At 43.3% G+C, this 22,714-nt stretch overlaps 1 protein-coding gene across 14 annotated transcripts in view; it reads left to right on the top strand.

Annotated features, from left to right (window-relative positions):
- Positions 1-22,714, top strand: part of Prkag2 (protein kinase AMP-activated non-catalytic subunit gamma 2) — a 240,127-nt gene that overhangs the window by 150,274 nt on the left and 67,139 nt on the right. For all 14 annotated transcript variants that reach the window (XM_063250773.1, XM_063250770.1, XM_063250774.1 and 11 more), the window contains one exon: positions 21,804-21,873. In XM_063250773.1, the coding sequence (XP_063106843.1) occupies positions 21,804-21,873 (70 nt within the window). The remainder of the gene's footprint in view (positions 1-21,803; positions 21,874-22,714) is intronic.

The following is a 22,714-nucleotide window of genomic DNA, read 5'->3' as shown; positions in this document are numbered from 1 at the left end:
AATAGTTCTCAGCTGGGTTGAAGAAGGACAGAAAAGATCTTCATGGTTGCTGTGGAATCTGTCATAAATTTCTCCATCATTCTTGGAATATAATATTGTTCCTTCTTATTTCGTTACAAATCAATAGAGATGGTCAGCCTGTTTCTTTTTTTGTTTTTTTCTATTTTTGGTCTTTTCAAGACAGGGTTTCATTATGCAGATCAGGCTGGTCTTGAACTTTCAGTGATCCTCCTGCCTCAGCCTCCTGAGTACATGTACCACCATGCCTAGCATGCACATTTGTGGGTTTTTTTGTTGTTGTGTTTTGTTTTGATTTCTTTCTTGAGGTAGAGTTTCACTATATGGTTCACGATGGCCTTGAACTTACTTTGTAGCCCAGGCTAGCCTCAAACTCACAGTGATCCTCCAGCCTCAGCCTCCCTAGTACTGGGATTACAGACATGTACCACTGTGTCCAGTGTTTGGTTTTGCTTTTTGTCTCTTTGAGACAGGATCTTGCTGTGCAGTTCAGACTGGCCTTGAGCTCACTTTGTAGCCCAGGCTGGTCTTGCACTTGCAATGATCCTCCTGCCTTAGCCTCCTGATTGCTGGGATTATAGGCGTGAGCCACCACACTTGGGTACACGTTTGTTTTTTAAAGCAAATGACTTCCCATCCTAGCTGGCTGCAGTTAGTCTCTTCTGTCTGGTTCTGGATTATGAAAGCAGAGACTTGGACCCAAGCCCACTTGGACCCCTGCCAGCAGGGCCAGGCCCACACTATTTCACCTATCTTTAGGCCAGCCTACGTCAGAGGTATTACTATCTCCCCCATGTCAGGTGAACACCAAGGTTTACAAAGGTTTATAAAATTTTACAAGGTTTATAAAATCACTTCAGGTGTGATGAGTAGGGAGTGGCCGATAAGTGACCACCATAGTATATCTTATCTTAGAAACAGCTGCCCCAGTCATCAGATACAACAAAATCAAACAAGACAGAACCAACCAAACAAAACAGTGAAAATGATATGGGACTTCAAAACAAGACAATAGGAAATTAACAACGGCCACCACCCTCAGAAGGAGAGCGCCCATGGATGCTATGCTGCATATGGTTGTGCTCTAAACAGATGATCAAACTACCAGCTTCAGGCCTGCAGAGTTGGTGAACACCAAACCCTACAAGCATTAAGCTGTATTTTACCCCTGTAGCTACCACCTCAGCCTGTTTCTCTGGATCACCTGGTCACTCATGGCGGGCCCTGATCTTGGCTCTTGGCTCCTTTTATTTTCCAGCTGCGTGCCTGGAGAGGCCGATACCTGGTTGGCCTCCCCGTGGCCCCCCTACAGGCTCCCCATGGCCCACACCCGGCCCCGACTCACAGGAAGTGGTCAGCTTCCTGTTCTCCTCCACCACGGTGCTGATTCCAAAATGCCCATTCTTTTCACTTGATCAAAGAGCAGTGTTTCTTGACATCATCCTGTGCTGGATACTGTGCTGGGCACATTGTGGACCAGTCCTGAAAGAGCTGGCTAAGATGCTTTGGGACTCAGAACAGGAAAAGATGGGAGGTCAAAGCGCGTGTGTGATGGTGCAAGCTGTACTCCCAGCATCAGAAGGCTGAGACAGGAGGACCGCTGCAAGTTCAAGGCCAGCCTGAACAACGTAGCAAGACCCAAAGAGACAAAAATTATGCCTTGCTGCCTCAGACAATATCTAGTACTTCATATTTTATATGTGCTCAGGTGCCTTGATTACTTTGAGAGTGTGCTAAATTCTGATTTCGGAACATGAGTGCAAACTTTCACAGTTGTACAGCAGAAAACTCACATTGTTGTCTTTCAAACGAATCTGGCTTGTGAACAGTTCTCCCAGAACGGAACTCCTTCATAAGTCAGGGACTTAGTGTATTCTTCTAAATCTTAATTAAAATCAGGAACAGCTGATGAATACCCAACTGAGCATTTATCTTTGCATGTTTGAATTTCAGGATGTTATTGAATCAAACTCCCAATCCCAATGCAATCAAGTGCCCCTCTATTCCTTACGTAGGAAGCATTAACAAGTGTGATTTTATTTTTTCATGCCACCCGAGATCTTGGGAACCCTTCCTCTAGATCCTGAAACAGGAGCCAATCCCTCAAAGATCTTTGCTTAGCTAAATAGATAGGATTCCGACCCTTGCACATGAGATAAATAGTGGGTTTTCTCATTGCCATGAAGCATATTTTCCACTGAGATCTTTTTAAAATTTGTAGCTCTTTCACTAGTTTGTTTGGAAACAGAATCTCTCTATGTAGTGCAGGCTGGCCTTGAACTCACCACGTAGTCAAGGCTGGCCTAGAATTCACTGCAATCCTCTGGCCTCAGCCTCCCGAGTGCTGGGATTACAGGCATGTGCCACCACACACCGCCCTACTAAAATTTCAGTTTTTAAAAAATTAGGTTGAGTTTCTAGTTATCATAGTTTAATCACTGGTAAAAATTCCAGGGTTTAAAAAGTACATCCTGAGCTAGGTATGGTGGTGCACGCCTATAATCCCAGCATTTGGGAGGCTATCAGAAAGATTTCAAATCAGGGCTCAGCAGTTTAGCAAGGCAGCAGGGCAGTTTAGCAAGAATCTGTTTTAAAAAATGTAAAAACCTGAGGACACAGCTCAGTGCAAAGACAGGTTCAATCCCAGTTCAGTTCCAAAAAAAATGTCTGAAACTATCATTGTTCTTTTCCAAAAAGTGCCCACAGAAACAACAAAGCAGTAGAAAGATAATATAGTTCTATTCGCCTATTCCTGAGTAATACCCGTAATTTGGGCAACACTTCCCAGGGTTACCTGGGAACGTTTCATTTTCAAGAATGAATTCAATAACAACAGTGCAAACCGAGCTTCCGTGACCTCCCCTTCCTCCTGTCCCCTCCTCCTCCACAGTTCTATCCCAGGGTACTGCCCCTGTCCCCTATCAGACAGAGCAGTAAAGGTCCAGGAAGAAAATGATAAGGCACAGCCCTCTGTCCCTTCCCATCGCAGATACCTGAAGTGAAGTCCTTGGCCTTGGACTTTTAAAGCCAGAAATGTAAATGCACGCATTCATACATACACACAAACCAGAAGTGAGGCACACCTCCAGCACCATGTGGGTTTTGGTAATGTCTCTTGTTTTGTTTTGCCTGAGACGGGATCTCAGTATGTAGGCCAGCCTGGCCTTGAACTCGCTGAAATACTCCTGCCACAGTCTCCCAAGCCCTGGGGTTACAAGCCTGCGCCACCATGCCGGACCGATAGAACTTCCTTGAAGCAATCTTTGCACTCAGCCACGTGCCATGCAAGTTGCTCTTTCTAGCCTCTTTATTTTAAAGGAAAGACGTGACTGTGTTAGAGGCGTTGGCCCAGTGCTTGGCTTTCATAGTCCCTGAGTGAGTCCCGGCTCCACCCCACTGCTTGCTGTTTCCCCTTCTTGCAGCCCAGCAGCTGAAAGAATAAATGTGTGTGATGTCAGCAGCCATGTCAGGGTGTCTTCCTACATCTTTTTCCTCTGTTTCCACTTCAGCAGGGGGACCGCGTTTCCTCAGAGCAAGTGTCCCCTGCTTTCCCATCCGCAGCCCTGGGGTCCGGCTCTTTCTGCCCACTCTTCTCATCCTCTCCAAAAACTTCTGCCAAAGCTGGTGGTGAGGACCCCGTGGTATGCAAAACGATTTCAGGTGGGAGGAAGATAAATGTTGCTATGGATACATTTTTGTGTTTCAGAAAAAAAATTATCTAGAACATCAAAATCCTACTTCATAGAATTTTTGCCTAAAATGGATTGTTTTTCAAAATAGACCATTTAACTTCCAAATTCATTCCTGGAAACAAACATTACCCTGATACCAAAACCAGAGAAGGACCCAACTAGGAAAGAGAGTTATAAACTAATCTCCCTAATGAACATTGATGCAAAAACCCTCAATAAAATACTGGCAAACAAGAGGCAGCCATGGTGCCTCACACCTGTAATCCCCGCACTCAGGAGGCTAAGGCAGGAGGATCTTTCAAGTTCGAGAACAGCATAGGCTACAAAGTGAGCTCAAGGCCAGCCTGCACTGCATAGAGAGACCTTGTCTCAAAAAGACAAAAAAAAAAAAGATACTGGCAAACAGACTACAGCAAATCATCAAAAGGTTATATACCATGATCAAGTGGGATTCATCCCAGGGATACAAGGATGGTTCAACATGTGTAAATCCATAAATGTAATACACTGTATTAGCAGAGCCAAGGGTAAAAATCATGTGATCATCGCAATAGATGACAAAGTCCAAAAAAACCATACAAAAAATTGGAATAGATGGTCTCTATGTCAATCTGATAAAAGCTACAACAGACCAATAGCAATCATACTAAATGGACAAAAACTGAAAGTTTTCTCTCTAAAATCAGGAACAAGACAAGGATGTCCACTGTCTCCACTCTTATTCAACATAGTCCTGCAAACTTTAGCCAGAGCAATTAGACAAGAAAAAAAAAATAAAAGGCATGAAAATAGGAAAGGAAGAAGTTAAACTATAGTTATTTGCAAATGACATGATACTTCTATCCAGAAGACTCCAAAAACTCCACCAGCAGACTTCTAGATTTAATAGGCAAATTCAGTAATGTAGCTGGTTACAAAGTTAACACTCAAAAATCAATAGCCTTCCTATACACCAATAACTAACTCACTGAGACAGAAATCAGGGAAACAATACCTTTTATAATAGCATCCCCAAAATGAAATACCTAGGAATGAGTCTATCAAAGGAGGTAAAACATCTCTACAATGAAAACTATAGTCCTCTGAAAAAGGAGATTACAGAAGATATTAGAAAATGGAGAGATATCCTGTGCTCTTGGTAGTAAGAACTAATATAGTGAAAATGGCCATATTTTAAAAACTGTTATACAGATTCAGTGCAATCCCAATCAAAATTCCAATAGCATATCTCACAGAATTAGAGAAAACAATCCTAATATTCATCTGGAACCAGAAGAGACCTAGATTAGCAAAGACAATCCTGTGCAACAAAGACAAGACAGGGGGCATCACAATCCTTGACTTGAAATTATTCTATAAACCTACTCTAATAAAAACAGTGTGGTACTGGCAAACAAAAACCAAAAACCAGACCTGAAGATCAATGGAACAGATTAGAAGATGCAGAAACAACTCCAGATACACTAAGTCACCTTATCTTTGACAAAGGTACCAAACACATTCACTGGAAGACAAATAGCCTCCTTAATAAACAGTGCTCGGAAAACCATGTCTTCACATGCCAAAGATTAAATCTGGACCCATATCTTTTACCATGTACTAAGATAAAGTCAAAATGGATCAAAGATGTAATAGTAAAAGGAACATTAAGGCTGCTGAAGAGAGAACAGGTGAAACTCTCTGAAATGAAAACATTGGTGTAGGCAAAGCTTTATGAACAAAACCCAAGTTACACAGGAACTATCTCAGAGAATCAACAAATGGGATCTCACCCTACTGAAAAGCTTTTGCACAACAGAGTGAAAAGACAACCCACAACATGAAAATGTTTGCCAGCTGTTCCTCAGACAAAGGATTACTTTCGAAAACATACAAAGTACTCAAACAAATCAGTCCTCCAAGATTTAAATACCCAATCCAAAAATAGGTAGCTGAGATGAACACACTTCTCAGGTGAAGAAACACAAATAGCAAATAAATATGTTAAAAAAAATGTTCAACATCACTGGTCATTCGAGAGATGCAAATTAAAAGAACACTGAGATTCCACCTCACCCCAGGCTACTCTCAAGAAATCAGGCAGTCACAAATGCCGGAGGGGCGGAAGGGGGAAGGAGGAAGGGATCCCTCTCCACTGTTGGTGGGAATGCAGACTGGTTGAAATCACTGTGGAACCACCATGGAAATCAGTGTGGAGAGTCCTAAAAAACCTAGGAGATCTCACTTGACCCAGCTATTCCCCTTCTTGGTAATCTTCCTGAAAGAATTAAAAGCCATCATACAGCAGTGAGATATGTATATCTATGTTTATAGTGGCACAGGTTGTGATAGTTAGATCTTGGAGACAATTTAAATGCCATCAACTGACGAGTAGATAAAAACATGGAGCATTTTTATACAATGCAATGCTATTCAGCCACATGAGACTTTTATAGGTGAATGGATGCAACTTGAAAGCACACTCATAAGTGAAATAAATCAGACATGCATGTGTATTGTATTTTCTCAGTATTAGAAGCTGAAACTATGTATTTATGTATATATGTATATACATATGCATATATATACATTTATATGTGTATGTATACATATATATAAAAAAGATAATTAATACGATTATACTAGTGATTTCTTTGAGTTCACTGAAGAGAAAGATTTGTGCTGGTACTGTTTGGACAATTGAAGGCAGGTGTCTTGTGCTCTGTGGGAATGATTTGGGAATGATAATATGCAATGTATGTACCATTGCTGCCCCCTGATTGACATGCTCTGAAATGTTTTTTTTTTTTCTCTTTAAAATAAAATGGATTTAAAAATTTTTTTTCCCACACTGTGGGTTGTCACTTCACTCTGTTGGTGGTTTCTTTTGCTATGCAAAAGCTTTTTAATAAGATAAGATTCCAGTTGGGTCTTTGTGATATTTCCTGTGTAGTTGGGCTTTTGTTCTTAAAATCTTTGCCTACACCAATGTTTCCAAGAGTTCTACCCATTCTATCTTACAGCAGATTTAATGTTTCTTTTTTAAAATTTAGATCTTCGATCCGTTTCAATTTTAGTTTAGTGCATGGTGCAAGATATGGATCTAATTTTAATCTTTGGCATGAGGAAAGTCAATTTTTCTAGCACAGTTTGTTAAGCAGCTGTGTTTCTTCCAGTGAATGAGTTTGGCCCTTTGTCAAAGATAAGGTGGCTGGAGTTGTTTCTGTATGTGTTCCGTTGATCCTCACGTCTGGTTTTTGTTGTTATTTGCTTGTCTTGTTTTGTTTGTTTGTTTATTTTGCCAGTACTGTGCTGTTTTGTAGCGTGTTTTCAAGTCAGGACTTTAATGCCCCATTGCCTTTGTTGCTCAGAATTGATTTTGCTATCCTAGGTCCCTTCTGGTTCCAAACAGATTTTACGATTGTTTTCTCTAATTCTGTGAGATATGCTATTGGAATTTTGATTGGGATTGCACTGAATCTGTATAACAGGTTTAAAAGTATGGCCATTTTCACTATATTGGTTCTTCCTATCAAGAGCACGGGATATCTTTCCATTTTCTGATATCCTCTTCAAATTCCCTTTTCAGAGTACTATAGTTTTAAATGTAGCAGTCTTTTACTTCCTTAATTAGATATTTAGATATCTCCTAGGTATTTCATTTTTTTGGATGCTGTTGTGAAAGATGTTGTTTCCCCCATTTCTCTCTCAGTGAATTTGTTGTTTGTGTATAGAAAGGCTACTGATTTTGAGCATTGACTTTGTATCTAGTTACACTACTTAATGTAGTTATTAAATCTAGAAGTCTTTTGGTGGAATTCTTGGGGTCATGTATATAGAGTATCATGTGAGTCACAAATAATGATGACTTAACTTCTTCCTTCCCAATCCTTATTTCTGGCTGGGTATTGTGTCACACGCCTGTAATCCCAGCACCCCAGCATTCATGACAGGACAGGAGGGTTGCTGTGATTTTAAAGCCAATCTGTAATACATAGCCAGACCCTGTCTCAGAAAACCAGAACCGGGCTGGGGATTTAGCTCAGCAGCATAAGCACTTGCCTTGTAAGCATGCAGTTGTGAGTTCAATCCCCGGTACCAAAAAAAAAAAAAACCTCCAGAACCAAAACAAAAATTTTTACACCCTTATTTCTTTTATTTCTTTCTCTTGTCTAATTGCTCTAGCTAATGTTTCTAGAACTGTATTGAATAAGAGTGGTGAGAGGGAACAGCATTGTCTTGCTCCTGATTTAGAGTGAAAGCTTTCAGTTTATTCCATTCAGTATGATGTTGGCTCTTGGACTGTCATAGGTGCCTTTGATCAGACTGATGTAAAGACCATCTATTCCAATTTTCTGTAGGGATTTTGTCATGAATGGGTATTGGACTTTGTCAAAAGATTTCTCTGTCAACTAGAGATGATTTTTTTTAAATTGGTACCAGGTATTGAACTCACGACTGCGCGCTTGCAAGGTAGGCGCTTATGCTGCTGAGCTAAATCCCCGCCCCTAGAGATGATTTTTTTTTGTTGTTGTTTTTGGGGTTTTGTTTGTTTGTTTGTTTGTTGTCTTTTTCCTTTTTATCGGTACCGGGGATCAAACTCACGACTGCCTGCTTGCAAGGCAGGCGCTTATGCCGCTGAGCTAAATCCCCAGCCCCTTAGAGATGATTTCTTAATGTTACTTTTTTTTTTGAAATTCTGTATCATTTCTACCCTTTTTTGTTTTGCTTTATTTTAATTAAAAAAATATTTTGCTACATCTATTGATATGATCATGTGATTTTTGTCCTTTGCTCTGCTGATATGTTGCATTAGGGTTATTGATTTGTGTGTGTTGAACCATCCCTGCATCCCTAGGATAAATCCCACTTGGTCATAGAGTATAATCTTCTTGACGATTTGCTGCAGTCTGTTTGCTAGCATCTTATTGAGGATTTTTGCTTCTGTGTTCATTAAAGAGATTGACCTGTAGTTTTCTTTCTTTTTCTTTCTTTCTCTCTTTCTTTCTTTCTTTCTTTCTTTCTTTCTTTCTTTCTTTCTTTCTTTCTGTCTTTCTTTCTTTCTATTTTTCTCTTGTTTGTTCGGATCCTTCTCTGGTTTTGGTATCAGGACAATGCTTGCTTCCAGGAATGAACTCAGTAGCATTGTTTTCCTTCAATTTCATTAAGAAGTTTAAGAAGTAGTGGCATGAGTCTTCTCTAAATTTCTTACAGAATTCAGAAGTGAATCCTTTAGGGTCTGGGCTTTTCTTTGTTTGTAGAATTTTGATTGCATCTTTAATTTCAATTGACTGATACTGGTTTACTTAGAATTTTTATATCTTTTTGATTCAGCTTTGGTAATTCATGTGTATCTAGGTATCTACCCATGTCTTCTGTGTTTTCCATCTTATTAGTTTGTTTTGTTGTGATTTCTTTGTCTTTTTGAAACAGGGTTTTACTATATCATTTAGAGTGGCCTTGAACTCACTTTGTAGCCCAAAATCGCCTTGAGTTCACAGCTATCCTCCTGCTTCAGCCTCTCCTGAATGCTGGGATTACAGGCAAGTGCCACCATACCTGGAATTCCATCTATTAACATATAGGTTCTCAATGTAGGTACTCATGATCTTCTGGATTTCTTCTGGATCTGTTATGATTTCACCCTTTTCATTCCTAATTGCATGGATTTGAGTCTTTTTTTTATAAGATTGGCTAAAGATTTGCCAATTTTATTTTATTTTATCTTTCAAAGAATCAACTCTTTGATTCATTGTTTCTTTCTGTTGTATTTTTAGTCTGCATTGTATTAATTTTTGCTCTGATTTTTTTTTTTTTTTTTGTCTTTCTTAGACAGGGTCTCACTATGCAGTTCAGCTGGCCTTGAACTCACTTTGTAGCCCAGGCTGGTCTCAAACTCTCAACGATCCTCCTGCCTCCGCCTCCCAAGTGCTGGGATTACAGGCATGAGCCACCATGCCCGGATTGCTCTGATCTTTGTAACATTTTTCCTTGTATGAGCTTTGGCTACATTTTTCCTTGTATGAGCTTTGGCTTGACTTGCTCTTCTTTTTCTACAAACTTGAGGTTCAGCACCAGACTGTTTATCTGAGCTCTGTTTTTCTGTTATGGGAATTCACCACTATAGATTTCCCTTCTAGCACCGCTTCCACTGCAGCCCAGAAGTTCTGGTTGTCATACTGACATTATCTTTAATTGTAGAAACTCTGATTTCTTCAATTCCCTCTGTGACTCACTGGTTGCTCAGGAGAGTATTACTTAATTTCCATGTGTTTTTGAAGTTTTTGTGGTTTCTTCTGCCATCCATTTCCAAGTTTATTGTGCTATGCATTATATATACGCAATGATTTCATTTCCTTTGCATTTAGTTAAGCATGTTCTATGAGCTAGTATGTGGTCCATTTTAGAGAACATCTCATGTGTATTCTGATGTCATGGCATGGAACATCCTGTAGACATCTACTGAGTCCATTCTTTCAAAAGTTTGGTTCAGCTGTGATATTGTTTTGCTGATTTTTTGTCCCATTGTCTGTTTGTGACACTAGGACATCGAAGTTCCCCACTACAATACAGATTCTTTATTTGATTTTTCAAGTCCATCCATTAATATTTGTTTTATACAGTTGGGAATGCTGGTGTTTCATGCATGTATACTTATGATTGTTATCTCTTCCTCTTGGATTTTTTACCTTTAGAAGGATGTAGTGACCTTCTTTGTCTCTCTTAGTCACTCGGGTTGAAATTCACTTTGTCTGCAAATAGAACAGCTACCTGTGCTTTTTTTTTCTGTGTTCCTGTTACATGGAGTATTGTTTTCCATCCTTTGACTTTCAGTCTATGAATTTCTTTTTTAATTAAATATGTTTCTTATATGCAGTATATTGTGGGTTGCTTCTTGATCCATTCAGCCAGTCTGTTTCTTTTGATTGATAAGTTGGCACCATTAACATTGATGGATATAAATCATATGTATGACTTATCTTTGTTGTATTATTTTCTTGTTGTTGGTTCATCCCCCCCCCCCCATGTTTAGTGGCTTGCCTTGCTTGGTGGATTTGTTCTGTTGGGTTCATGATGTTGTAGTCCCTGTTATCTCTTTCTAAGTGTCCTTCAGAATATTTTGGAGTGCTGGTTTAATGGTCAGGAATTTGTTCCAGTGTTCTTTGTCATGGAAGTATCTTATTTATCCATCAATTTTGAAAGATAGTTTTGCGAGGTACATCAATCTGGGTTGGAGGTTGTTTGCTTTTAGGGTTTGAAATACTTCACACCAACTCTCCTTGACTGAGGGTTTGTGTTGAGAACTCAGTTGTGATTCTGAACTCCCCTTGAATGCAGAACAATTGCTGCAACATTAGTAAAATCGAGACATTTCCATATACTGAGAGGTACAGAGCGGGCTGTGCTATTCCCTCCTCCCTTTAATTGGCTCTAAGTGATGCAAATAAGGCGGGTCAAGGTGCTAATATGTAATCCCTGAAGCCAAGCTGACAATGTCCTGTTTCCTTGCATAGTGCTCACCATAAAAGATTGAAGCACAGAATGTCAGCTGGGTACAAGCCTCAAAGTAAGAGTCTGTGACTACACAGGGAATAAAGGTTTATATAGCAGAAACTGAAGCAACAGCCTCCTAAATTCCCTCATATGCTATCCCAATCAAATTATGCAGACTGGTCTTTCTGCATATATCCCTACATATTCCAAAGATGCTTTTCTCCCTATCTGGCTCACCAGCTCAGGTTACTTACATAGTTCCCACCATTTTCCCAGTCACTCATCCCTGAGACACTCCCTTCTTCACAAAATAATAAATCCTGGGAGAGGCCTTGTCCACACATCCTCAGCTGGATCGGGCTGAGGACCCCTTGGCTTCTCTTAGCTTTGATATGTCTTGGGGTCTTTACTTTCCCATGAGTTGCATTGGAGGTGGTAGATTGGAATGAACTTGCTGGGATTCCAATAACATCTCAGTGGGATTACAAGTATAACTTTCTGACTCGTGAGGACAATTAGAAAAGGGATTACAATACTTGGATTACAATATTCAATATTTGGTTACAATACTGATAGGCTTTCTTTTACAGGTGATTTGTTTCTGGTCTCTAACAGGTTTTAATATTCTGTTCTTCGGTTGAATTTCTGGAATCTTGAGTATTATATGCCTTGGTGTGGATTTTTTTTTAATCATGGCTAATGGAGTTGTATATGCCTCACTTATCTATATGTCAAATTCTTTTTTTTCCCCCCCTTGGGAAATTTTCTGCCATTACTTCTGTGAACCAGTTTTGTATGTCATTTGTGCTTTCTCCTGCTTTTTCATTATCTCCAAGCAAATTTACAGTATTCTTTGCACCACCTAGCAGCCATTGAATTGTTTTTTCGTGGTCCCTTGCTATTGTTAAGAAATTTTTCTTTTCACGACCACTAGGCACAATCTTGTCTTCTGTATCTGTTATTCTGTCCTCACATTGGCTTGATCTGCTGCATATACTTTTAATGGAACTGTTGATCTCCTTGATATCTATTTGCATCTGTGTCATAGATTCCGTTTCTTTCCTCTGTTGGGCATTCATGGTTTGCATCATTTTGCTGAGGTCCTCTGCTTTTGTACCTGTGTCTGCTCTAGAGTTTCTAATCATGTTTTTCATTATGGTCACCCTCTCTGTAGTTGTCAGAGAAATCATTTCTGATTTGATTCTCTTCTCGAGGCTTATTCATCTGCTTTGTTATTTCCACTGTTTCCTCTGCAGAGAGTTTAGGTGGGTGAGTTTAAAATTGTTTCACCTCATTACCTTCTGGGTTTGCCTTTGGGGAGCTGGAAGTCTGGAGTTATATTTTAAGTGTCTTATCAGTTTCTTTGTTTCTTTCTTAGTATAATTTCTGAGTTTATGCTTGTAAATTGCTTATGGCAAATAGCTTTATCACTAGTATTTAAAACCCTTAGGAAATGACTACATCTCAGAAGTGTCTCCTAGGTTAAGCTGGCTTTTGTGTTGTGAGTCTGTTACAAATCCGACTGCTTCAATTTATTGGGGATGAGAAGTTGCTACCTATTTGGCCTACTATCTGGTTCTTTGACACTGGCCTGTAGTATTGTTTATGACTCTTAGTCAATCTCAGTCTTGGCAAACCAGGAACAACTTATTAGAAGAATTGTATCACCTTAGCTAAAGCGGTACAGTCAGCAATAACAATAGTATCAAACACCTGGGGTAAGTATTAATTTGCCATTTTTAACCAGATGAACTAGATTTGTGCTTATGAAATGAAATCTAAAACAAATCAGAAAATTGTATACAGTAAATATGGCCTCAATTTGGCAATTTTACCCTTAGAGGAGAAAATTTAAAAGGGGTTGAGGGAAAAATAGAGAAACAGAAGAGATTAGAAGCAACTGGAGGACAAAGGAAGATTATGCAAACTTTGGGGAACTGATGAAAAAGAAAAGAGGGAAAGAGAAGAGATAAAAATAAGAACTGAACAACAAAAAACCTAGAAATAATGTTTACATTCATAAAAATGAGAACAATCAATCAAGAAAAAAGAAAACAAAGCAAAAATAAGAAAAGATGAAAGTAAGAAAGAGAAGTCTACTTCAAGGCATATCTCTGCTACCTCTTATAGATAAAGTCTGCAGACAGGGTCCAGATCTGTGTTGACTGATCCCAGTGAACCAAGCTGTAGATTTATGGTGGGGTGGTGGAGAATCCCAGCAAACCTGCACTTTTAGTTCCACTGAAATTCAGGCTGGTTTCTGGCTGTGAGACTGGAATCCATTTTGTCCAACCTACAACATTCCTTGTGCCTCCTGGCGGCTTGAACTTGGCTCCTTGACCTCCTGCATCCTTGAACTCAGCTCCACCACACCCTGACATTGGAATCCGCTAGCTGGAGACTGTCTGAAATTGTCCTGAGCCCAATCGGCCCTTTTCTAAGGTGGCTACCAACCTGCAGCCCTCTCCAGGGGGACACCTGAACCGGGATAAATCACCAGCCGCTGCAGTCTGCTGTGTCCGCTGCTCTGTTCCCCTGGTGTGTTTCTCCAGAGAGGTCTCTGGGAACTGCCCCTCCTGTGCAGTGATTCAGGACTCAGGGAGAAAGCGCGGCTGCCACCTGCTTCTTCATGGAAGTTGCTTTCTTCGCCCTCCCTGTGGGTTTCAGTTTCCACTTCAGATCCATGTTGAGACCCAGGGACCCACTCCCTTCCCTCCTTACAGTCTCTCACAGAGCCGGATTCCAGCACCTGGACACCAAGTACCAGAGAGGCTGTTTCTCTGCTGTTCGCCACTCCACCTTCATCTTCCATGGCACAGGTCTAAATGAAAATTTATTTCAGTAAAAGACACATTGCCTTGAATCCCTCTCAAGATCCTCCCCCTCCCATCATTCTTGCCACATTTGGTGGGGGGGGGTACCAGGGATTGAACTCATCACCTTGCATTTGCCAGGCAAGCACTTATGCCACTGAGCTAAATCCCCAGTCCTGTTTTGCCACTTTCTTAAACAGCTCTTGAAGTCTGCTTTGTGAGTGTCTTTTTGTGGCTGCCTCAATGTCCTAAATTGATTCAAAACATTTATGACAGTATCTGTCAAATAACAACACGATGCAGGGTCTTCATCCACCTTATGCACTGCATCTGACACTGTGTGACCTCTGGCTCTTCCCCCAAAGTCAAAACAACCATGGAATGGAAACGTTATTAATCAGTTCAGGACATCAAAGCAGCCACAACAGCTCAGTGGAAGACATCATGAAAGAGGACCTCTGGAATTGCTTCAGAAAGTGGCCAAGGGGTTGGGTTAAGTGTGTCCTAAGCAAGGAGAGGATTTTGAGGGGATTCATAGCAATCTGTTCATTACTGCCATCATTTTAAAATTTATACTGTCACTGTAGTTTGGGTCTTGCCCATGAGGGGCTCAGGCCCTGCTGTGAGCTGAGAAGTCTCTAGGGACACTGCGAGGGTTCCTGAGAACCACTGGATGGGGCAAAAGGTCACTCCGTTTACAGGGTGGCAGGTAGCACGGAGACGGCAAGGCCAGACCCGTGCGTGCTGTCCTGCTTGCCAAGTCTGAGCCTGGAGCTGTTCTGGGGTGGGAACGAGAGATGTTCAGTAGAGACTAAGATGACAGAACGAGAAGACACAGGACGGAGTGAGAATCGTCCCTGGAAAACTGCAGTGGAGACAAGGAGGAGACAGAACAGAGCTCTGGAAGTCCAGGGGCGGCCCTGAGATTGGTGCTGTCCTCACACCACTGCCACCAAGCATGCTCTGTCCTTGCCCAGACACTAACAGTTTCCCCTCTGCCACATGAGACTCCAGGGGGGGACACTGGCCAGCATCGAGGAGCTCAGGCAGGCAGCGGAGCCCAGCAGGAGCTGAGGTCTGCATGCTGTGTTGCTCAGGAGCTCCTTGTGCAGTCTTCATGTTGATTTACTTCTTGCAGTAGCTGTAGAAGGGTTTTTCCCCTAAGGCTGAGCAAACTTGCATCCGGCCCCAGTGCATTAAGGAGTGCTTTTTTGGCAGTCATTTTATGATTATGTGTTCAGGCTGAAATGTTCCCTTCCAAGAGTCATTCAAAATACTGTGCTTTAGTGTGCCTAGACACCATTATGTAAGACAAAACTAAATAATTTAGCATTTTTCACCAACTAAAACATCACACTTGTGATGGCTCCATCTTTTGCAGTCTCTCTCTCACTATGTACCCCAGACTGGTCTCAAACTCACAGAAGCCCTTCTGCGTCAGCCTGTCAGGGTGCCCCTCTGCCTGGTGCTAAGCATCCTTTCAATAAAGCCTGATCAGAGCACCCTGTTCCTCCCACCACACTAAAGCCCCAGCTTGGCTGCAGAGGCAGTGATGTGTGAGTGGAGGTGTCCTCTGAGGTGACACAGACCTGGGTCCCAGAGTCCCCGTGCGTCTGCCATGGCAGGGCAAACTAATTCTCCACGAAGAGACCAGCAAGGCTTGTCAGGAGGGTGCACAGCAGTTTGGACTGTTTACTCTGTGTCAGACAGGCCTGCCGTTGCTGGGTGAAGAGACGGTAGCAACACCAACAGGAGCTCCTCTCTCTGGACACAGCGAACGGTCCAGTCCTTCCCCTCTCCCGGTTTCCTCTGCCTGCCTGGAATGGCTAAAATTAAGCCTGGCATAAGTCCCTTGAGACTATAACAAAACATCACCATAAAAGGACAACCAGTGACCACCAATTTTAAATCATTATGGCAGCCACCCCTCTCCCTCTGGCCCAGTGATCATTTACACGCACACCTACAAAGCTTCCAAAGCCCTCGAGTGTCTGAAATCCACTGAAAACTGTTGCCTCTATCTTTTCTTAAAATTTTGTAACTATTTCTTTTTAAGGAAGAAAATGTAAGATGTTATACTAAGTAAAAGCTGCAGAAATAAATCCAACTTCGCAAGCATATCACATAGAAACACTTTTATTTTAGGCTACTCATGTATGCCCATGCAAGTAGAGCCTCCCAAAACATTTTGTTTCTTTTTGTTTTGCTTTCCCAAGGCAAGGTCTTGCCATGCATCTGAGACTGGCCTTAAACTCACAGTTTAGACCAGCCTTGGTTAGACTGGCCTCGAACTCATGGTGATCCTCTTGCCTCAGCCTCCTGAGTACTGGGGTTATAGGCTTGCATCAACATGCCTGCCAGCATTCAGTTTCAATTCTTATTTTCTGTCAACATCCAGAGTGGTGGCTGTGCGCCTCTTTTAGGTGAGGAACACTTAGGCAGGGGCCACAGCCTCTTATTCCTTGCCTTTTAAGCTCCTCGAAACCAACCATCAGGATTATAGATGAAACGGACAGAGATCCTTATCTGCAAACACCAATAAGGATCCATTTTTTATTCTACTAAAATGACTGGAAGAAGCCAGGCATGATGGCACACACTTGTAATCCCAACACTTGGGAGAGGGAGGCAGGACCACTGTGGGTCTGGGGCCAGGCCAGGGCTATATACTGAGCCTGTTTCAAAACAAACAAGCAAAAGAAACGAACGTGTAGACTGTTTGAAATGGAGGTGGTTCACATTGATCGGCATAGGATCACTGTAACCTGACATGCAGCCAATAATATATTACAGAGGGATCTTGTATACCCTTTACCTATTTCCCCACGACGGTAACCTTGTCCAAAACTATCCAGCCCAGGAGACCCTGGACATGCTGTAACTGTTGAAACTGTGAACTAGTGCAGGCCCTGTGAGAAACAGTCCGGCAGATCCTCAAAATGTTAAACACAGATTTACCAATTTAATTTATAGCAACATTATTCCCCAAAGTGGAAACCACCTAAAGCCCCTCATCAGATGAGCAGATAAACAGAACGTGAGCAGGCAGCGATACAGCTCAGTGGCACAATGCCTGCCTGGTAAGGGCGAGGCCTGGTGTTAGATTCCTGGAACCAAAACAAAATGTGGTAATCCACATCTAATAGGGCTGCAGTGACAACTCACTGGGGTTTTAGTTTGTGTTTCCCCAATGGGGAATGATGAGTACAACTCTTTGCGGAGACAAAATGCCTGACACCCAAAATTAAAGGAAGAAAGGTTTTATGGCTTCGTTTTGTTTTGTTTTTTGTATATCCCCAGCCTGAGGGAAGGTTTCTTTATCTTATTCTGTAGAGATTTCAGTCCATAATTGACTGACTCCAAGGCAAGGAAGGTGGCACATGGCAGAAGAGAAGCAGTTCATGGCAATGAAAACAACAAAAGCAGTGAGAGACAGAGATAAACCTTTCTGTCCTTATACTGTAGCCAGTCTGCCAGGATCAGGGCAGTGCCAATCCAATCAGTGGGCCAATGTTGCCATCATCCACCCTTAATCCCAGCATTGCACAATGAATCCGTCACACTCTAGATTCAGCCACCTCTGAAAAATCCCTATGACCACCTGAGGCTTTAGGGGTACATCTGGACACAGATCATCATGCCACACAATGGAATATTACTCAGCAGTAAAAAGAAATGAAGTTCGAAGTTCTTGACATGTTACAATCAGGGTAGACCTCAAAAACATTTTACAAAAAAAAATTTTTTTACCAATGTTTACCCAGTATTTTTTTAAATTCCAAATTGCCAAGAAGCTGAGGCAAGAGCATTGCTGTGAGTTTTGAGGCCGGGTTGGACCACGTGAGTTCTAGTCTAGCCTGAGCTACATAGCAAGATCCTGTGTCAAAAAAAAAAAAAAAGAAAGAAAGAAAGGAAGGAAGGAAAAAAGAAAAAGAAAAACAGGACAAAATTTTTAAGTCAGTCACAAAAAACCATGTATTGTATGAGTCCATGTGTATGAAATTTCCAGAATAGGGGAATTGATAGAGGTAACAAACAGGTGAGTGGTTGCCTAAGATTGGATGTGGAGCTGAACAGGGACTGATAATGGGTACAAAGGCTGTCTCTGGGGTGGTGAAATATTGTAACTCATATACTTACACAACTCTGCATATAGCATCATTGAATTGTATACTTTAAGTGAGCAAGTTGCTTTTCCTTTTTTTTTTTTTTTTTTTTGATTTGGTTTGGTTGAGACAGGGTCTCGCTCTATAGTGCAGGACGGCTTTGAACTCACTCTGTAGCCCAGGGTGACCTCAAATTCACCGATGATCCTCCTGCCTCAGCCTCCTGAGTGCTAGCTAGGATTACAAGCGTGGACACCACACCCAATTTTTTTTTTTTTTTTAAATCCAAATTGCCATTTCCTGCACAACATCAGCCTGGCCGGCCTCACGGAAAAATCGATGGTGTCAAAAGCCCAACACTGAAATTCCCCAGTCAAGATGCACAACAATTCCTGACCACAAAGGTCCCCAGGGTGCCCTTTTCTAGCCATAAGCCCTTCTGCCCACTCCTGGCCCCTGAGTTTCCACTCACTTGTTCATTTCTCCAACTTTGTCATGTCAGAGTGTAATAAAAGCGAATCCCACAATTGTGACCTGTAGAGATGGGCTGTTTAGAGACAGCATAATTCCCTGGGATTTATCCAAATTTGCATATGCATCAAAAGTTCATTCTTTTTATTGTTTTTTTTTGTTTTTTTTTTTTTTTTTTTTTTTTTGTACCGGGGATCAAACTCACGACCATGCACCCATTCTCTTTTTATTGTGAGCAGCTTTCCAAGTGACTTCGGGATGACTGTCATTTGGGTTAAATGGTGATATCTGTCGTTTGGGTTGGGGCTATTACCAATATCACTGCCAGGAACTCTCTTGTGTAGTTTTTTGGATAAACATAAGCTTTCATTTCACCGGGATAAATGCCCAAGGGCGTGACCAAGTTGCTGTTTGGTCACTGTGTTAACTTCAGAAGAAGCTGTCAAGTTGTTTTTCAGAGCAGTGGTTACATTTTTTTTTTTCCCCACCAGAAATACAGAAGTAGCTGTTTCTCTCATTCACTTTTTTTTTTTTTTTTTTTTGTCTTTTTCCTTTTTTATCAGTACCGGGGATCAAACTCACGACTGCCTGCTTGCAAGGCAGGCGCTTATGCCACTGAGCTAAACCTCCAGCCCCCTCATTCACTATTGCTATTGCTACTGTACTATTGCTAATTTTATCCTAGCCATTCTAATAGAGCTGCAGCGATAACTCACTGGGGTTTTAGTTTGTGTTCCCCCAATGGGGAATGATGATATACTCTTGTCATGTATTTATCTGCAGTCAAACTCAAAACTTTGCACTTGCCAGGCTGGCGTTGTGCTGCTGAGTTATATCCCTGGCCCTGGAGAGTATTTATGAGGTCAAATCTACCTCTTTAACCAGCCCTAGGGCCCCAATTTTTTTTTTTCTAAAAGTTACATTTTCAGGTGCTGATACAATTTGAGCTAATTTTTATAAAAAGTGTAATCTTAAGTTAGTTATACTTTGTTTTTTCCTTGCATTTGGTCCAGACTCCAACACTATTGTATAAAACCTTTGTTAAAAACTGCTTTGCTGGGGCTGGGGATTTAGCTCAGCGGCATAAACGCCTGCCTTGCAAGCAGGCAGTTTGTGAGTTCAATCCCCAGTACCGATAAAAAGGAAAACAAAAGACTGCTTTGCTTATCTGCATGGATCTTTTTCTGGGTTGGGCATTAATCCTTGTATTACTGCTCTGCCAGTATCACACAATCTTGATTACTATAGCTTTAGTGTAGGCTTTAAAGTGAGTGGAGAGCCAGGTATGGTGGTACATGCCTGTAATCCCAGCAATCAGGAGGCTGAGGCAGGAGGATCATTGTGAGTTCAAGATCAGCCTGGGCTACAAAGTGAGCTCAAGGCCAGCCTGAACTGCAGAGACTCTGTCTCAAAAAGACAAAAATAAATAAATAATAATTTTAAAAGTGAGTAGAGCAACTCCTCCACTTTGTTCTTCTTTCTCGATTATTTGAGGTATTTTACAAATAAACAAAAAAGACTTCTTGAAATAGAAATTATATTAAGCCAGAAGACGACTTTGGTGGATAACTGACCTACTGTTTTCTTGGCTTTTCCATTTCATGAAAATGGGAACCTTCTCCACTAATTAGCTCTTTTTGTTTCATCCATATTTTGTGGTTTTCAATATAAGGGCCCTGGACCCTGTACATGATTGGAGTTTATACCTACGTATTAACTTGCTTTGTGGAGGTTGTAAACAGTATTGTTTTTATATGAACAAACAGTATTCTTTTATATGAGTATGTGTGTTGATCTTGTGTCCAGTGAGCGTGCTAAATTCACTAGTTCTAGGAGGTTTTGTTGTTTTTGTAGATTCCTTGGACGTTTGTTTTGCGACAGGGTTGGTGTAGCTCAGGCTGGACTCAAATAGGCCACCATCCTCCAGCCTTTGTCTCCCAAAAACTAGCATTACAGGTGTCTCCCGCACCCCCCAGCCTCCTTGGAATTTTCTAGGTAGATACAATGTCATTTGCATGGTTTTATTTTTTTCTTTCCAGTCTTCTTTTATTCCTTTTTCTTACCTTATTGCAGTGGCTAGAATCTTGTCCTACGCTGAAGAACTGGCATCCTTGCCTTATTCTCAAGCATAGAAGGATACTATCTAACATTACAAAATATAGATTTTTTTAACCACAAAACATCTTTAAAAATTGGTTTTGTCTTTTTCCCCTCCCCTAGGACTCTTCCCTTCGTGGGGGAGGGTTAAGGCTTAGTGATTGGTCCAAAGGAGGTGACAAAGCAGCATAAGGGCGAAGGAGGTGTCAGCAATTCCTGCAGGAACGACAGGACAGGACAGGCCCTCCCTGGCCACGCGTGGGGTGACATCCTGCCTCAGCAGCCCTGACCAGACCCCAGAGCTCAGAGTCCCAGCCCTGGACCCGCAGGCCCAGGCCGGGAGGGGCGGCAGACACCGGTTTACTGCAGGCCCTGCCAGCCTCGCCGCCCGCCAGCCCGACTTGGCGCCAGCAGAGGCTCAGATACTCAGGATCAGGGTGGTGGAGAGGCCAGGCCAGAGTTAGATGGCGTGAACTGTTGGCAGCAGCTGCCCACAGGAGGACAGGATGGGCAGTGAAGAGAGGAAGCAAGCTGAGGCCTCCCGTCGGGGAGAGTCGGCTGGCAGCTGAAAGCCTCCGCGCCTTGCAGGGGAACGGGGCCCCGCTTCCTTGTAAGGACCGGAGACGGGCAGCCAACTAGGAAGCGGAACAGCCAACTGGAGCGCGAGAGAGACTGCCGGTGCAAGGCCCCTGCCTTCCTGGGGTGCGGCAGCGGGAACCCCACCCCACCCGCACCTGCGCAGGTCGGGAATCAGCAGGGAGGTCGGGCTAGGCGAGCGGGTGAGCGTGGAGGCCGCAGGCAAGGACGCAGCGCAGCTCCCCAGCCGCGGGGCACACAGCGCGAAGCTCGGCTGGGCTCCCCTTCCCACGCTTCCTCCGGGCGGGTCGTACCAAAGGCGCGGGGGGGGGAGCGGAGCGTGCCACTCGCGGGAGCCACCTGCCGCCTCGCACCCCGCCCCCGACGCCCGCAGGCCCCGCCCCACACGCCCGGCTCCCCGCTGGCCCCGCCCCGGTCCGCAGGCCCCGCCCCCGGCGCGGCTGAGCGAAGCCCGAGCGCTCGGCCGGCCGCGAGCCAGCCGGCCGGGGACGAGCGCCGCGGCCCATGCTGATCGCTGTCTTCCTCCTCCCCCTCAGGCGGCGCTGGCGGCGGCCCCGGGACCCGCGGAAGCCGGCATGCTGGAGAAGCTGGAATTCGAGGAGGAAGGTGAGTGCGCGCCCGCCGCCGCCGCCGCGCGCCGCGCATCCCCGCCGGGACCCCGCGCCCTCCCGCGCGGCCGCGCCCGTCCGCTCCTGCGGCTGCGTCCTGCGGGCGCCGGGCTCCGGCCGCACCGAGGGGCGGCCCTTTTGTCCTCGCCGCCGGGCCGGGATCCGAGCTGGGTGTCAGCGGCCCCTCGGAGCACGTCACGGGCACCGGGCACCGGCGTCCCGCGCGCAGCCCGAGCACTGAGCTGCAAACCGGTTCCTTATCGGGAGGTGGAAAAGCCTCGAGCAGGGCGTGTCTGCTCCTGACGGGCAAAGTTAAATCGTGGAACCGAGCGAGCGGCGCACGAGGTGGCTCGGAGTTCAGGACCCTGCTTGTCGGGGTCATCTCTGTCGCTTCTCCGCTCCTGTACGGTTTGCTTCTCCCTGCCCTATTTTCTTCTTGTGATCTTACAGGTAAATAACCTGGACCTTATTTGGAGGCTGTTAGCATTTGAAAGGGATGGATGAGCTTGCTTCTTGGCAGAATTAATATTTAAAACGGTGTAATGAGCTTCCCCCAGCATCCTGCTCTGAAGCTGTGAGCCTTTGAAGAGGATGAGCTTGTCCTCTGACAGAATTAATATTTAAAAGGCAATTGGATGAACTCGAAGTCGAAAGAGAACTTTATATAAGATGCTTGACAGTTTGGAGAATTTAAAAGGCCTCCTCGCTATCTTGTAGGCTCCCATTATTTATTTAGTGTCTTCTCTTTTTTTCCAGGAGTATTGATAGACTAACGCTCCAGAAACAAAGAATGTGCCATGTGGATGCTGTCCCTTGTGCCAACTTTACTTTAATACCCC

This window comes from Cavia porcellus, unplaced genomic scaffold (assembly GCF_034190915.1).
Source record: "Cavia porcellus strain 051 isolate PalLab524CR breed Dunkin Hartley unplaced genomic scaffold, mCavPor4.1 scaffold_6, whole genome shotgun sequence".
NCBI lineage: Eukaryota > Metazoa > Chordata > Mammalia > Rodentia > Caviidae > Cavia > Cavia porcellus.
The sequence above is the reverse complement of the archived record's forward strand: the minus strand, read 5'-3'. Positions and strand labels throughout refer to the sequence as shown.